The following is a 15,833-nucleotide window of genomic DNA, read 5'->3' as shown; positions in this document are numbered from 1 at the left end:
GCATTAAGATTCTGATTAGATTAAACAGGGCAGAAATCCTCGCTTCTACCCCCGCGCCCCCTAGCAGGATTAACGCCCCTACTCTCCCTCTTAGTCTTGCTGCGCCTGGTTAATTGCCCTGGCCTCGCTGCTTCCAGGGAGGGAGATGGAGGAATAAACAGGAGGAATGGCAGCCGAGCAAGCTAACAGCAGCTCCGCTGCCCAGTCCCATCTCTCTCTCGGCGTGTGTCTCTCTCTGCCCCCCATTTCGCATTCCAGTCACTACGATCTGCTGTACAGAGAGAGGATGGAAAACATCTGTATTGGAAATATATCGCATTAGCCGAATGTGGGGTGGGGCGGGGGGAGCAAGACACAGAGACATGACAGGCACCGTGCGTTAGCCGGTACGTCACGGCAGTCACCAAACCAGCCAAGAGCACATTGGCTTTTAAGCGTGGGGGGGATTTTGTTTGCACCCTCCCCATGCTCCCCCTCCCTCCTTCTCTCCATCCGTCCATCCCCATCTTGGCTCAGGCGATCCGCGCCCCGGAGCTGGGGAGCGGGCAGCAATGGTCTCGGCTCGGCGAGCAGGACTTGTTGGGCGGGCAGGGCTCGGGCTGAGCGTGGCCCCGCCTCGCTGCTACCTGTAAATTGTGTCTCTCTCGCGCCTCATCCAGCCCAGTCGGCGGCTTCACCGGAGCGGGGGCGCCCGGGCCAAGCTGGAGAGCTGAGCGCGCGGGAGAAGGAAGCTCGGAGGGTGGAAAGCGCCGAGCCGCAGCCGCACCGCGACCACGGGGAAGCGGCAGCCGCAGCTCTCCTGAGCTCAGCATCCTCTGCTCCAGCCGCCGCCGAGTCCCGGGCGGGAGAAAGCCCTCCGGGGTCTCCTTCATGCGCTCGTCACCCCGCGGAGCCCGGGCCACACGCGTCGCAGGGGCTGCCGCTGACAGGTAGAAGAGGAGCCGAGAGGGAGGCGCAGACAAACCCGGCCGGGGCAGCGGGGGGCTGGTGCGTGGCCGCGTGCCGGGCGGAGCAGCAGCCGCCGCCTCAGCCCTGGAGGAGGACCCTGAAGGATGGGAGAGGAGGAGGCGGCAGCAGCAGCACGAGCGCAGATGGGCAAGTGGAGGATGAATTAGGATCCCCAGGAGGCTGCTGCCAGGAGAGAGTGGGGAGAGGCGCGGAAGGGGCTGGACTTGGAGGAGGAGGGTGTGTGCGGGGGAGGGGGTTGATTATTAATAATAAACAAGTTCAAGACTGCTACCGATAAACCACCGCCGCGGAGAGCCGAGGCAGAAGCTGGAAGAGACCCACTGGGGGAGGGGGAGTGCGGCTCTGGGTACCTTGGAGAAGGCGCGGGTGGCTCGCAGGCATTAGCCTGGTGGACGTGGGGGTTGCGATTTGGGGGGTGGGGTGGGGGCTGTGTATCTGGGAGGAAGAGGAGGCAGGGGGCCGGGCATCTCCTCTTCACAGCAGCAGGAGGAGGGGGACATTTGACATCGGCCCGGGGGCCCAGGGACTGCGCGGCATGGCTGGTGAGGGGTGTTTGGGGGGGCGCTGGCGGCGGGGGGAGCTCTCCGGAGCTCCCGCGCGCCCTGCTCGTTGTTAGCCATGGCAAATGGCAGCGGCGTCGCCAGCAGCAGCAGCAGCAGCAGCAGCGCCTCGGGAGGCAGCGGCGGCGTTAGAATGAGTAACAGCATCAGCGCCGGCAATCTCAACACGGACTCGTCCTCGTCCCCGGTCAGCGTGCCCAAGATGGATGCGCTCATCATCCCGGTGACCATGGAGGTGCCCTGCGATAGCCGCGGCCAGCGCATGTGGTGGGCTTTCCTCGCCTCGTCCATGGTCACGTTCTTTGGCGGGCTCTTTATCATCCTGCTCTGGAGGACCCTCAAGTACCTGTGGACCGTCTGCTGTCACTGCGGGGTCAAAAACAAGGTGAGCCCCCCTCCCCCTGGCGGTGGGGGGAGGGTGCCCCGTCTGTGGGGGCGATTTCAGGGGGTCTCCAAGGCGCTGGGGAGCTGGGAGCGAAGGCGAGGGTTGCTTGGTGTTTATTGTAGGGTTGCGCCCTGAAGCGTTGATCGAATGGCGGTGTTGTTGTAGGGTCGCCTTTTAGACTCCGTGAGAGGAGCAGCGGCTGAGTATTGTAGGGTGGCTCTGTTCCGTGTCACGTTAGGAAATGTTTCCACAGAGACGGCTCCATCTTCAGCGGCTGGTGACAGGAGAATTCCCCCCTGCTGTCTGCCGGCCAGGTCAATGCTGCCTTTTGACATAGCGGGACAGTTCCGCGGAGATGGCCCCTAAGATGACTCTCCCCTCGACTAGAGAGACCTCTCAGGGGGAACGATAGTTTGGTGGTGCTGGTTGTTCTTTGCTGAATTAAGTTGTTTTCTTCCATGGCACCAAGAAGGAAAAACTTGGTAGAATTCATTTCTCTTGAGGCTAGGTCCATAGCACCAAGCGCCTCTCTTGTGCTTCTCTTTGGTGTGGTAAATGTAGATGTATTTTGTGAATTTGTAAGTAACTGCACTGGATCAGATTTTCTTCTATAATTTCGCCAGGATGTAGCACTTAAAGGTGCACTGGAGTCCTGCCACCATTTACACCTTACCAAATGGGAAGTAGTGCAGTGAACACTTCAGCTTCTCTGAGGTCGTCTTCAAAACCCAAACTAGGATCCTGGCTAAACACAGATTATCCTGATCTGCCCCCCCCCCTTTTTTTTTTTATTTGAGAGAAATGGGACAGAAAGTGTTAAGGCTTTGAATTTGCTAAAGTGGATTTTGACAGGCAATTTAAGACCCCAAAATAGACTGGCAGCTGGAGTTTCTCCCCTTCCCTTTTCACATTTTTTGGATTACACATGGAATAATATCTGCTTTAGTTATTCCTGGCACACAAATACTCACAAGAACACACACACCTTTTAATATATGGTTGCTAGGTTGCTAACTTGCTAACTTGCTTTGACTAGTGTGCTGCCTGCCCTCCCACCCCCCATATGATCTGGCACAACCTGGCTGCACAAGAGGGTTTTTTGTCTTTTACTGGAAATTGGAAAAAATTATAAAGTAAGGTAATCATGTAACATCTTGGGAAATGTGATACAGTTCATTAATATCTTTCTTGGGGTGTTCAGGTAGTTTATGGTAAAGTTGCATAAAGAAGAATCTCTTAATTTCAGTTGGAAATAATCTGGGTTTATAATAATTGTGCTATCAGTGGAAAATGTGGCAATTAAATAGATGGGGTAAAATAAAACTTTTAACTCAGGTCTCACAGAAAAAATACCAGACAGCGGAGATACTTTTATTAAACAAGAAATCTACAAGGTAACTGAAATGTGAGCTTGTGGAAGAAGAGATTTGCCAGGTGTGCTCATAAAGCTTAGTTATATTTTATGACAATAAACGTGTTTTGGAAAATACCGGTTCCTATGAAAGGAAAAACCAAATTCCCAAGAGAGGGGTATCTAGTTAGATTTGTCTGGAGTTTCCCCTCTATATTTTTAGTCTCCTTCTCTGCTTGTGGTGATGAGCCACAGAAGGCACAAAGGATACAGAAAATCCTAAGAGGTGATTGACTTCTTCACCCATGAGATTCAAAAGCTAGAGCAAGCCACCTTCTAGCAAATTGTTTATTATAGTGCATTCATAAATGTCCTTGGACCGACAATCTGTTTTTTGGAGATGGTCAGTTAAAGCAGTTCATGTATCTCTTAAGGAAAGTTAGGAAAGGCACATCTAAATTGTCTTCTAAACATCCATTTCAAACAGGCCAAATATGTTTATTGAGTTAAATAATTGTCTGTTACCACTGGTCTGAACCTTTTACGTTTGAGTTGTCTCAGGGCTTACTTACTTGTGCAGGACAAATCCTCATCCAGTAGTAAGCCAGGAGCTTACACATCTTGGAGCTAAAATAGCCAGCTCTATGACGATCTGTCTGTGGAAGAGGTTAGGAAGGACAGTAGAGGACTCTGCAGGCAGGGGGAGATGTGCACCTTTTTTAGGATGCACCTATTAAATTTGTGCAGGTTTTCTAGCATTTGGTAAAGAATAATTAGCAGGGCCTCAGTCCTGCATTACTGGCACATTCAGTAGTCCTACTGATTTCATTGAGAGTTCTGAGTGCACAAAGAGTGTGTGATTGTACCGCAAATGCTAGAAAAGGAGCCTGCAATAGATACCAACTGAAATGACAAATGAAACCCCCTTAAACTTCTGCACAAGCCATATGCCCCATGGCCACTTGGCAAAGGCTGTTGCAACAGACGTGTGCTTATGCACACATTCACATGTATATTATGTCCTCTACTTTGAACCCCTAGCAGAGGTACTGTTTGGCATGAGAAGCAACTGTGTTGAGACCCTTCCTTCCTAGTATATCCTCTTTCTTTCTCCTCTGGTGCGGCAGAGTTAAAATATCCTACTCCTTGCATCTACAGAAGGAGTGGTCACAGTGTTCTAATAAATCTTTTTCATCTCTGACTTCTATGACTTATACCAAATAATTTGTTCATGTATTAAAAGTCACAGGGAGCAGAATTACTTTGTCAGCAGCTGATCAGTACATTAAGTTCATGCAGATTCCAGGAATTCCATCACCTGTTATTCCAATAGCAGCAAATGAGTTACCGTATGCTTTTCCTTAGAACCCCAGTTTAAAGCCGTGTACTTAATATTCCTGCAGGACTCCGTCAGATTCACTTTGTGGATCTAGCTCTTTTTAGCAGATGCATTGTATGGAGCTACAGTTCTTTTTCTTGCTTTTTAATTTTTAACTGCATTGTGGTTATACTTGTTTTTGGACTTTAAAAAAATATTGAATGCATTGTATTTAACCCTTTAGGTGATACAAAATGTGTTGCGGCTACATTTTACTTTTCTTAGGGATGGGTACAACAAGAGAGAAGGGAATGATAATATCCAGTAGAATGCTTTTCAAAATTCAAAACTGTTGCATAGTAATATGAAATTAATACTCTCAATTTTTGCTAATAACTCTTGAAGTTACAATTTATTTTGGACTATAACTTATTTTGAAAAATGGCAAAATTTATTTATTTCTTACTTTTTTTTTCCAGTCTGCCAGAGAGCATGATGTAAATTCTGATCTGTGTTAATCAGTACTTCAGACAATCTTAAAGTCACTTGCAATTTCTGGCCACTATTTTTGTTTGTTTGTTCTGTATCTAACAAGTTACACATTTTAATTTTAATTTTGCAACAATGCCTTTAGTCTTGTTTTTAGAGAGTTGTAAAATGCTGTTTGTTTCTCAGTGTCTTGTGTTTAGCGCTCCATCTTAAGTAGTAAGTAGCTGTTTTCTTATTAAGAATTAGGATTGGTTCTTGAGTATGGTTTGCTTTTTCTCTGTCTTCTTTGGCAAACCTGTTCAGTTCCTAAATTAGTATTTAAAATGGGACAACATGAGATAGGAATAAGGTGGATTGGACTCTGGTCATTTCACTTGCTATTATGTATGGCAATACAATAAAAAGATTCTAATAAGAATTACATTTGTATTGTGTAGTTTACATAATTACATTTGGTGGGATTAAAAAAATAAGGGATATAATCCCTTGTGCGTCATGGCATAAAGTGATCACTACCCATCTGAGGTTAGGATGGAACCACCTCCTCCATGGACATAAGTGTCCATTACAGGTTTTCTTGGAATTTCTTTTGAAGCATCTGGTACTGGTCACTTGATAGATACTGGATTAGATGAACCTGCTACTGGCAATGCCTGTGTTCCTGAATGACACTACTCTACCTTCAGAGTGTTTGGTTATATACTAGTTAACTTACAAACAAGCTAATCAGACAGACTGGCTGGCCCTTGCACAGGTTTGCAACGGAAAGAGAGGACATGTAGAATGTCTTTCCCACAGGGATTGCATGGGTATGCAAGACAGTGAGTGGGCCCAATGGGAGTCCTTTTGTGGAGGTGGCCAGGCGCAGAGTGCCCTCTAGAAGGCTCCTTTTTCTGTGCTCCCTGGATCCCCAGAGGGCATTATTGCCTTAGTTATTATGTCTTCCAGAGCTCCTTCTGGTATGGCCCATCTTTGTGACAGCCGAGTCCTTAGCATTGATAGCTGTTTCTCTAAAAACAGATGTTTTGGGGAATTTGCTCCACCCACATATGACTACTATAAATAGCAAATCGCTGGGGCATCGATTGAAATTATTAACTAACCACTAACTATAAAACACCCCTTTGCAATTAACTTAGGCCACTTATTTCAGTAGATTTTTTAAAAATCACATAGTGTTAGTTTGAAAAAAATTCTGTCAACTGTTTTTGATGGGCAAACTGGATTTTCAGTGAAACTAACATTTTCATGATCTGTTTTCCTTAAAAATGTTAGAATGTTCATCCACAAACCAAACCTTAAACTGGAAAAAGTTTTCCAATGAAAAGTCAAAAATTTCTCGGGAAGGGGAAGCCCCATTTTTGGATCAGCTCTATATAACATATAGACAGACATTTTAGCTTTTTAGGTAGTGATGTCTGAATCTGTAGACACCCCTCTAGAAAACCCAAATATCCAGATATATCAGTTGTATACCTGTATGTCAGATATGCACATATCTGTAAGGTGGGAGCATCCTTGGTTCAAAGCTGCCTATACAAAGCTTCTCTTGCCTCTCTTTTTAATATGTACTAAACAGAAGCAAATGAACAGAAGAGGATTGGATGGCTCATCAGATTAATAGTGAACTACAGAGCATTTTGCTTTTAGGTCAGAGGTCAAACCTGGCCAAAGTTGGTAGTGACTGAGACATTACCATCTTCTGGTTGACTGTATGAAACTACCTGGTGAGTCTGAGTTCTGTTTCTAGTGGGCAAGTTTCCAGTTGTGATGTGAAGATGTCATCAAAGAGGTCAAGGAGGGAAAGGGACTTGAAGGTAGAACTACCTTCAATCCTTTAGCAGTTCATTCCAGAACAGCAATTAGGCACCTGCATTGAGATGCTTACTGTTGCCCAGGCCATACATCTGCTGTGGAGAAAAATGTGCTTTCAGTCTCCATAGCTCCTAATTCATTACCAAATTCATTTCAATTTTAAAAATGTAAATGATAAAAATAGACACAAATCCAAAATATAAAAGATATGGATAGTGCTTTAAAAGGCAAACAAAAAGCCCTTTAGCAGGCCTTGAGTTAATCACTATTCTGACCGAGCACCATCCACCGGCTTTTGCAACAAATATGTTTGACAAAGAAAAAAATAAAAAGCAAAATCTAAAGTGACGTGCTCTAATATAACACTGGATTACCCCATCACATCACATACGTGTAAGTGTTACTATGGAAACCATTAGACATCACACTTTTTCCCAGTGTAGCACAATTGAAGCAACAACTGTGATAAGGAGCTTTGTGCTGTTTAATATTGATCCACATACCCAAGGTTGATGCCTGTGGGATTCCTGCATGCAGTATACAACCCTAAATGTAGATTCCCCGTGAAAATTTAGAGATTTCACTAGTTCTAAACATAACCTCTCTCTAACAGTTGCATGTTGGTCTGCAATAGAGAAGGTGTGTGAGGCACTACTGTAAGTCCTCTTAAAGGACCTTTTAAATCAATCTAGCTTGCAACCTAAATTTTCTGAACAGGAAAGTCCTCTGTGGAATCCTACACTGAAAAACATAGACACTCTTGTAGCCTTTCAGTACAATCACAGGAAAGTGGATTATGAGTTTCTCTCATCAAAGCTCCTTATTTCAGAATATGGAGCACGGGGTGACCAACTTGCTAACTGTGGAACAACAGTCAACATTTAATGTCCTGATCCTGATCCTTGTGTCCCAAATGACTTCAGTGAGGTTCTGTGTGAGTTTAGAGTAACAGCTATGTTAGTCTGTATTCGCAAAAAGAAAAGGAGTACTTGTGGCACCTTAGAGACTAACCAATTCATTTGAGCATAAGCTTTCGTGAGCTACAGCTCACTTCATCGGATGCATACTGTGGAAAGTATAGAGGATCTTTTTGTACACACAAAGCATGAGAAAATACCTACTCCCACCCCACTCTCCTGCTGGTAATAGCTTATCTAAAGTGATCACTCTCCTTACAATGTGTATGATAATCAAGGTCGGCCATTTCCAGCACAAATCCAGGGTTTAACAAGAACATCTGAGGAGGGGGGGAAGGGGGTAGGAAAAAAACAAGGGGAAATAGGTTACCTTGCATAATGACTTAGCCACTCCCAGTCTCTATTCAAGCCTAAGTTAATTGTATCCAATTTGCAAATGAATTCCAATTCAACAGTCTCTCGCTGGAGTCTGGTTTTGAAGTTTTTTTGTTGTAATATTGCAACTTTCATGTCTGTAATCGTGTGACCAGAGAGATTGAAGTGTACTCCGACTGGTTTTTGAATGTTATAATTCTTGACATCTGATTTGTGTCCATTTATTCTTTTATGTAGAGACTGTCCAGTTTGACCAATGTACATGGCAGAGGGGCATTGCTGGCACATGATGGCATATATCACATTGGAGGATGTGCAGGTGAACGAGCCTCTGATAGTGTGGCTGATGTTATTAGGCCCTGTGATGGTGTCCCCTGAATAGATATGTGGGCACAGTTGGCAACGGGCTTTGTTGCAAGGATAGGTTCTTGGGTTAGTGGTTCTGTTGTGTGGTATGTGGTTGCTGGTGAGTATTTGCTTCAGATTGGGGGGCTGTCTGTAGGCAAGGACTGGCCTGTCTCCCAAGATTTGTGAGAGTGTTGGGTCATCCTTCAGGATAGGTTGTAGATCCTTAATAATGTGTTGGAGAGGTTTTAGTTGGGGGCTGAAGGTGACGGCTAGTGGCGTTCTGTTATTTTCTTTGTTAGGCCTGTCCTGTAGTAGGTGACTTCTGCGTACTCTTCTGGCTCTATCAATCTGTTTCTTCACTTCCGCAGGTGGGTATTGTAGTTGTAAGAATGCTTGATAGAGATCTTGTAGGTGTTTGTCTCTGTCTGAGGGGTTGGAGCAAATGCGGTTGTATCGCAGAGCTTGACTGTAGACAATGGACTGTGTGGTGTGGTCTGGGTGAAAGCTGGAGGCATGTAGGTAGGAATAGCGGTCAGTAGGTTTCCGGTATAGGGTGGTGGTTATGTGACCATCGTTTATTAGCACTGTAGTGTCCAGGAAGTGGATCTCTTGTGTGGACTGGTCCAGGCTGAAGTTGATGGTGGGATGTAAATTGTTGAAATCATGGTGGAATTCCTGAAGGGCTTATTTTCCATGGGTCCAGATGATGATGATGTCATCAATATAGCGCAAGTAGAGTAGGGGCGTTAGGGGACGAGAGCTGAGGAAGCGTTGTTCTAAGTCAGCCATAAAAATGTTGGCATACTGTGTGGCCATGCGGGTACCCATAGCAGTGCCACTGAGTTGAAGGTATGCATTGTTTTCAAATGTAAAATAGTTATGGGTAAGGACAAAGTCACAAAGTTCAGCCACCAGGTTAGCCGTGACATTATCGGGGATAGTATTCTTGATGGCTTGTAGTCCATCTTTGTGTGAAACGTTGGTGTAGAGGGCTTCCACATCCATAGTGGCCAGCATGGTGTTATCAGGAAGATCACCGATGGATTGCAGTTTCCGCAGGAAGTCAGTGGTGTCTCGAAGGTAGCTGGGAGTGCTGGTAGCTAGGGCCTAAGGAGGGAGTCTACATAGCCAGACAATCCTGCTGCCAGGGTGCCAATGCCTGAGATGATGGGGCGCCCAGGATTTCCAGGTTTATGGATCTTGGGTAGTAGACAGAATATCCCAGGTCAGGGTTCCAGGGGTGTGTCTGTGCGGATTTGATCTTGTGCTTTTTCAGGGAGTTTCTTGAGCAAATGCTGTAGTTTCTTTTGGTAACTCTCAGTGGGATCGGAGTGTAATGGCTTGTAGAAAGTGGTGTTGGAGAGCTGCCGAGCAGCCTCTTGTTCATATTCCGACCTATTCATGATGACAACAGCACCTCCTTTGTCAGCCTTTTTTATTATGATGTCAGAGTTGTTTCTGAGGCTGTGGATGGCATTGTGTTCTGCACATCTGAGGTTGTGGGGCAAGTGATGCTGCTTTTCCACAATTTCAGCCCGTGCACGTCAGCGGAAGCACTCTGTGTAGAAGTCCAGTCTGCTGTCTCGACCTTCAGGAGGAGTCCACCTAGAATCCTTCTTTTTGTAGTGTTGGTAGGGAGGTCCTGTGGATTAGTATGTTGTTCAGAGGTGTGTTGGAAATATGCCTTGAGTTGGAGATGTCGAAAATAGGATTCTTGGTCACCACAGAACTGTATCATGTTCGTGGGGGTGGAGAGGCCCCGAGATAGGACAGCTGCTTCTGCTGGGCTAAGAGTATAGTTGGATAGGTTAACAATATTGCGGGGTGGGTTGAGGGAACCATTGCTGTGGCCCCTTGTGGCATGTAGTAGTTTAGAAAGTTTACTGTCCTTTTTCTTTTGTAGAGAAGCAAAGTGTGTGTTGTAAATGGCTTGTCTAATTTTAGTAAAGTCCAGCTATTACCAACAGGAGAGTGGGTTGTGTGTGTGTGTGGGGGGGAGGGGGCGAGAAACCCTGGATTTGTGCTGGAAATGGCCCAACTTGATTATCATACACATTGTAAGGAGAGTGATCACTTTAGATAAGCTATTACCAGCAGGAGAGTGGGGTGGGGGGAGAGAAACCTTTTGTAGTGGTAAACACCCATTTTTTCATGCTTTGTGTGTATAAAAAGATCTTCTATACTTTCCACAGTATGCATCCGATGAAGTGAGCTGTAGCTCACGAAAGCTTATGCTCAATAAATTGGTTAGTCTCTCAGGTGCCACAAGTACTCCTTTTCTTTTTGTGTGAGTTTAAGGGTTTGCCTGTGCGGTCGCTTTGCCTGATCAGGCAGTAAACCAGCAATGATTACATATGCTAATGTCCGAGGTTGTAGGATGGAAGTCCTAGAACCTACCTAGATCCAGGAATATGACAATATAGAGTATTCCAGCAGGACACTAAGGGCAAGAAGGAGAGGATCCTTTGAGCGTTGATGAAAAGTTGTCTGTCTGGAATTGTATGAAGATCCTGGAATTTTATGAAGCTGAATATTCAGGTTTTCAGATTCACAATTGAAATTTGTCCAGAGAAAGCTTAAAAAGCTGCACTCTGAACATGCATTTGGTGGAGTTTCTAGTCAGAGGAAATATAGTGTGTGTGTAAATATGTGTGTGTGTGTGTGTGTGTGTGTGTGTGTATTCATTCTCCTGCACATTTGAATTCAGGAACTGAAAGGAAGGTGGGGACAAGAGATAATGTGTTGCAAGTAGAAGGGCATTTACAGAACTGATTGTTTCTCTTTTGAGTTCATACTCTGCTGAAGTATTTGAGATCAATTCTTCACTGCCTCATACCTTTTGTTCTCATTTACTCCAGTGCAATTTGGGTGCAAATCTCTACCGGATCAGAACAGTAACATTTTACACCTATTACGCCTGTCATTTGCACAGGGATAAATGATGACAAAAGGTGTAGGGCACTGGAGAATTGGGCCCTGTATGCTTGTGTGTTTGGGGGGTGGGGGAGGGGCTAAACACAGAACCAGCCCAGCTGGTTTTGAGCAAAATGAAGACTGGAGGTACAGCAGAAGAATCAGTTAGTGCTTGTGTTTCTGAAGGGGGAGATTGGATTTGGGTGAATTTAAAAAAAAAAAATTAAATTTGTCAAATTATTCATGCATATATTAGTCAAATAATTATCCCAACTCTATACCTGGGTGAATAAATTATATGCACACACATGGAATAATGTATTAATTCACCTTATTTGACCAACTCTAATGGAGTTGTATTGCTATGGAAGGGCCCATTTTGAAGTCTAGATATTAATAGTCCCAGATTATATGCCAGTTTCAGATCAATGAAAGGAACACTTTATTCCCATAGATAGCATATGTGATCCTGTTTGAATGAATGCAATGCTGTAGGGTTCAGTTTGGTTTGGCCATGTTGCTTTTTGATGATCTGTGATATGTATTTGTCAGTTTGGTCACTCCAGAAACTGAGAGCCTTAACCAAAACCTGTTGAATTTTATGGAAACAGTTCCACTGACTTCAGTGGGCTTTGGTCTGGGCCCTGGATGAGTATTATGGACTTTAAAACATTTTAAAAGATCTTATCTGTTAACATTTTTGATGATTAAAACTGAATTTTTAAAAAATCGAATCCAGTTTTTATCATTCATGCCATTAATGTACTTTTTGTATTTTACTTATCTTGGACATATGCTAGCTTAGCCCTTTACTGTTATGTTTGGGTTTCTAAAGGAAAAAAGTTAGAAACTTTTGTGTGTGTGTGTGTATGTGGGGGGGTGGGTCACATTAAGATTTTTAACTATTTCTTGGCCCCTTTGAAATGAAAATCTAGGTGCTGAAACTGTATTGATAGTACATCTACCATGGTCCATATCCTGCACAGTGATCATCATGGGTGAGCATCTGCACTTTTGCGGAGCCACACTGAATTCAACGGAGCCATGCATGACAAAGGTCTCCACTCACATGGATCAGTTTGCAGTACTAGGGCTTATGTTTGCAGCTAGGTCCCAAGTCTGCAAATCCTTGAGCATGCTCCTCACTTTACTACTGTAAGCCGTTCTGTTGATTTAACTTGGACTTCTCCCACTAAGTAAGTTAAACTTATGTAAAAGTATTTGCAGGATTGGGGCCTTAGTTTGGTGCATTTGAAATACAGCATTTCACGTATCCTTGCCAATATTTTAATAAACATGGGTACTAGTTGTACATGTCACTTCTCTGTTCCTCAGTTTCTCCATCTGTAAAAACTAGTAATAATAAAACTTTTTTTTTTTTTGTAAAATGCTTTGAGATTTATGGCTGAAAAGCATTATATAAAAGCTAGTATTGCATTTATTGTGCATAAAGTGGAATCCTTCTTTAGGCTTTTATGTCCTTTAATTGTGTGTATGTAATGGCATAAAATAAATTATACTCTGTCAAGTATACAGTATTCATGGAAAAACTGGAATTTATATGCAGAACTGAATATAAGATACATGGGCAAACAATATGACCTCACTATTAATATATAATGGGATAAACAAATACCCATTAATACCAGGTCATAATGCCACTGAGGAGCTATGGTAAAATTATAAACCAGAAGAATGGAGCTTGAATGGCTTGTCACTAAAACCATCAGATAAAATTCCACCATGTTACACATTTATTGTTTGGTTTATTAATGTACAGAGAAGTAAGTTTAGAATATATATATATATATATATATATATTTTTTTCCTGGCCAAAAAAATGATGGCTAAATATTTGTCTTACCTTTTTCTGTGCACTTTGCCTTTCTACACACTATCTACTATGCATGAAATACTTAGATAACTCTTTGATAGCCATTTTGTTAAACTCAAAGGGAGACACATTCAAAGGTTGCTATTGATAAGTTAAGAGCATCAGTGATGCTGTAGTTAATTTCCATTCTCTATATAAGGAAATACTATTGTGGTTCAGATACTCTGTAGTAACTATTTGTAAATGGTGGCCATTGTATTTCAAATAAAATGGTTCAAAGTATAGTGCTTTTCCTAAATATCTTAAGATTTTTTTTTATGAAGAGCGATGCTGATAAATTTATTTATTTTTGTGAATTTGCACAAGTATTTCATTGGGCATAAATGATTGAACTGTTTTACCAGTGGCTGGAGAGTTGTCTTATTTGGACTATGTGGGCCATGGGTTAAGATTTTGTCACAGCTATTTTTAGTAAAAGTCCCAGACAGGTTGCGGGCAATAAACAAAATTCATGGAAGCCTGTGACCTGTCTGTGACTTACTAAAAATAAGGAAGGGGGCTGGGTGGGGGTGGGGAGCGGAGAAATTAACAGCTCCAGCCCCTATCACCTGTAGGCGGCGGCTGAGAGCTGAGGTGCCCCCTGCCGCCATGGCACAGGGCTGAAGCTGAATGAGAAAATGTTACAGAAGTCTCTGAAAGTCGCAGAATCTGTGACTTCCATGACCTCTGTGACAAAATCTTATCCTTAGCCATGAGTGATACAAGTCTCTTGTCAGTTGTTCTCAATTGAGTCCATTGTCCACAAGTGGAAGTCACTTGAATTACAAAGCCTATTTGCTAATCATAAATATATGCTTCTACTGGGTTGTGGGGTTACAGTTTGTGGGTTATGATCCTGCAAACCTTTCTCATGTATATAATATCATTTAAATCATCTAGACTACTTATTCACAGTCCGTCTCCCCCATTACATAAGTGTCTGGCTCTTAGATTATATGTGATACAGACACTCACCTCCACTCCTTTTGACTAAATGATGATTTCCTGCATTTCCTTAATTTTTGTATAAGTGAGTATTTCTAACATTCTGTTAGATTATGCAATTGCACTAAACTGTTTTTATTATGTGGCACGGCCTTTAATTTTAGATTCTGGTTTCCCTGTATTCCATGTATACTTATATTTGTTAGTGTGCCAATTTGTATCAATAACAGAAACAATAGACTGCTATTAACCTTAGGTTATTTTCACATAATTTGAGGTTCCTTGCTATAATAGATATTTGTTTTTGTTTTGTTTGTTTTTTTTTCATTTATAGGACTATAGTCAACACTTATTCTTCAATATTTTTGAGAGAGGTGTGAATTATATGTCCAAGTAGTGAAGTATTCCGGTAGGAATAGTCTGTCTTAAAAAAAAAAAAAAAAAGACATGCCTAGCTTTGGTGCCTGTTATATTGACTAGATTTTGGGATCTGAAGGAGTCATTGGCTGATCCTAACTCTTGTTGATTCCAAGTGAAGTATGCCAGTGATGAAGTTAGTCCAATGTGCCTAAAATATGCAAAATACTCCAAATAAATGAAATCCTAACAGTTAAATTGTCTGAAAATTTTGTGTAGTGTGCAAGATTCTTAAACATTCCTCTGGGAAAAGTTACTTCATCTGTTAAGTTATAATAAGGCAAAATCCTCTTCCCCTTAATTGTGCAAGTAATGGCATTGGTTTTGTATAAGTAAAGGGAACAGGATTTTTACCCTATGTCTTACCCTCCTGAAAGATCACAAAGAACTTTACAAACTGTCTGCACAGAAATCACTTAGGATCAGATTTTCAAAGGTATTTAGGTTCCTAAAGAACCAGGTAGGTGTTAATTTGGATTTTCAAAAGCCCCATCTATATCTTTAGGTGCCTAAATACCTTTAAAAATCTGACCCTTAGTGCATTGCATGAAGAAGAATGGAACACTTAATTCCCCTGATATTTAAATTAGTAGTAGTTGTAACAGTATTATACTTTGCACTAATATTATAGCACTCTTACATTAATTCTGTTAAAGTATGCATGATTTCTATGGGAAATTGTGCATCATGTACCACATGTGCTATTTTTGTTGACACATGGCACTTAGGCCACGACTTTGAAAAATAGATGCTTGAAGTTAGGCTCTTCAATTCATATTTAGGCACCTAAATAAGTGGTCTGATTTTTCAAAAGTGATGAGCACTCAGCAGCTTCATTTGACTTCAGTGGGAGGTGCTGGGTACTCAGCATTCTGAAAATTTGGTTGCTTATTGAGATACCTGAATATGAATCTAAGACCTGAAGTTTAGGCACCTTCTTTGAAAATGTTGATCTTGCAGTATTCTCTGAATTTCACTGATTTATGCATAAATTCAACATCCTCCCCCTGTCGTGCACACCTCTCTCTCTCTCTCTCGGGAGAGCTATGTGCTATTAGCTTATGTACAATTTTACAAATGCTTCAAGGCAATAAGCTCTGGTACATTAGCCTGCAGTATTTATACATGTCTAGCCCTAAATTTCTTCCAGCCTAAGAG

At 42.9% G+C, this 15,833-nt stretch overlaps 1 protein-coding gene across 6 annotated transcripts in view; it reads left to right on the top strand.

Moving 5' to 3' along the window:
* The first annotated feature begins 1,662 nt into the window (after nucleotides 1-1,662).
* Nucleotides 1,663-15,833, top strand: part of KCNMA1 (potassium calcium-activated channel subfamily M alpha 1) — an 845,861-nt gene continuing 831,690 nt past the window's right edge. For 5 of the 6 annotated variants that reach the window (XM_077820942.1, XM_077820941.1, XM_077820940.1 and 2 more), the window contains exon 1: nucleotides 1,663-1,914. In XM_077820942.1, coding sequence (XP_077677068.1) covers nucleotides 1,663-1,914 — 252 coding nt within the window. The remainder of the gene's footprint in view (nucleotides 1,915-15,833) is intronic. The other variant, XM_077820943.1, reaches the window with a different exon arrangement.

The sequence above is a fragment of the Eretmochelys imbricata genome, chromosome 7 (genome assembly GCF_965152235.1).
Source record: "Eretmochelys imbricata isolate rEreImb1 chromosome 7, rEreImb1.hap1, whole genome shotgun sequence".
Classification (NCBI taxonomy): domain Eukaryota; kingdom Metazoa; phylum Chordata; order Testudines; family Cheloniidae; genus Eretmochelys; species Eretmochelys imbricata.
Note: the sequence above shows the minus strand (reverse complement) of the source record. Positions and strands in the feature narration are given on the sequence as shown.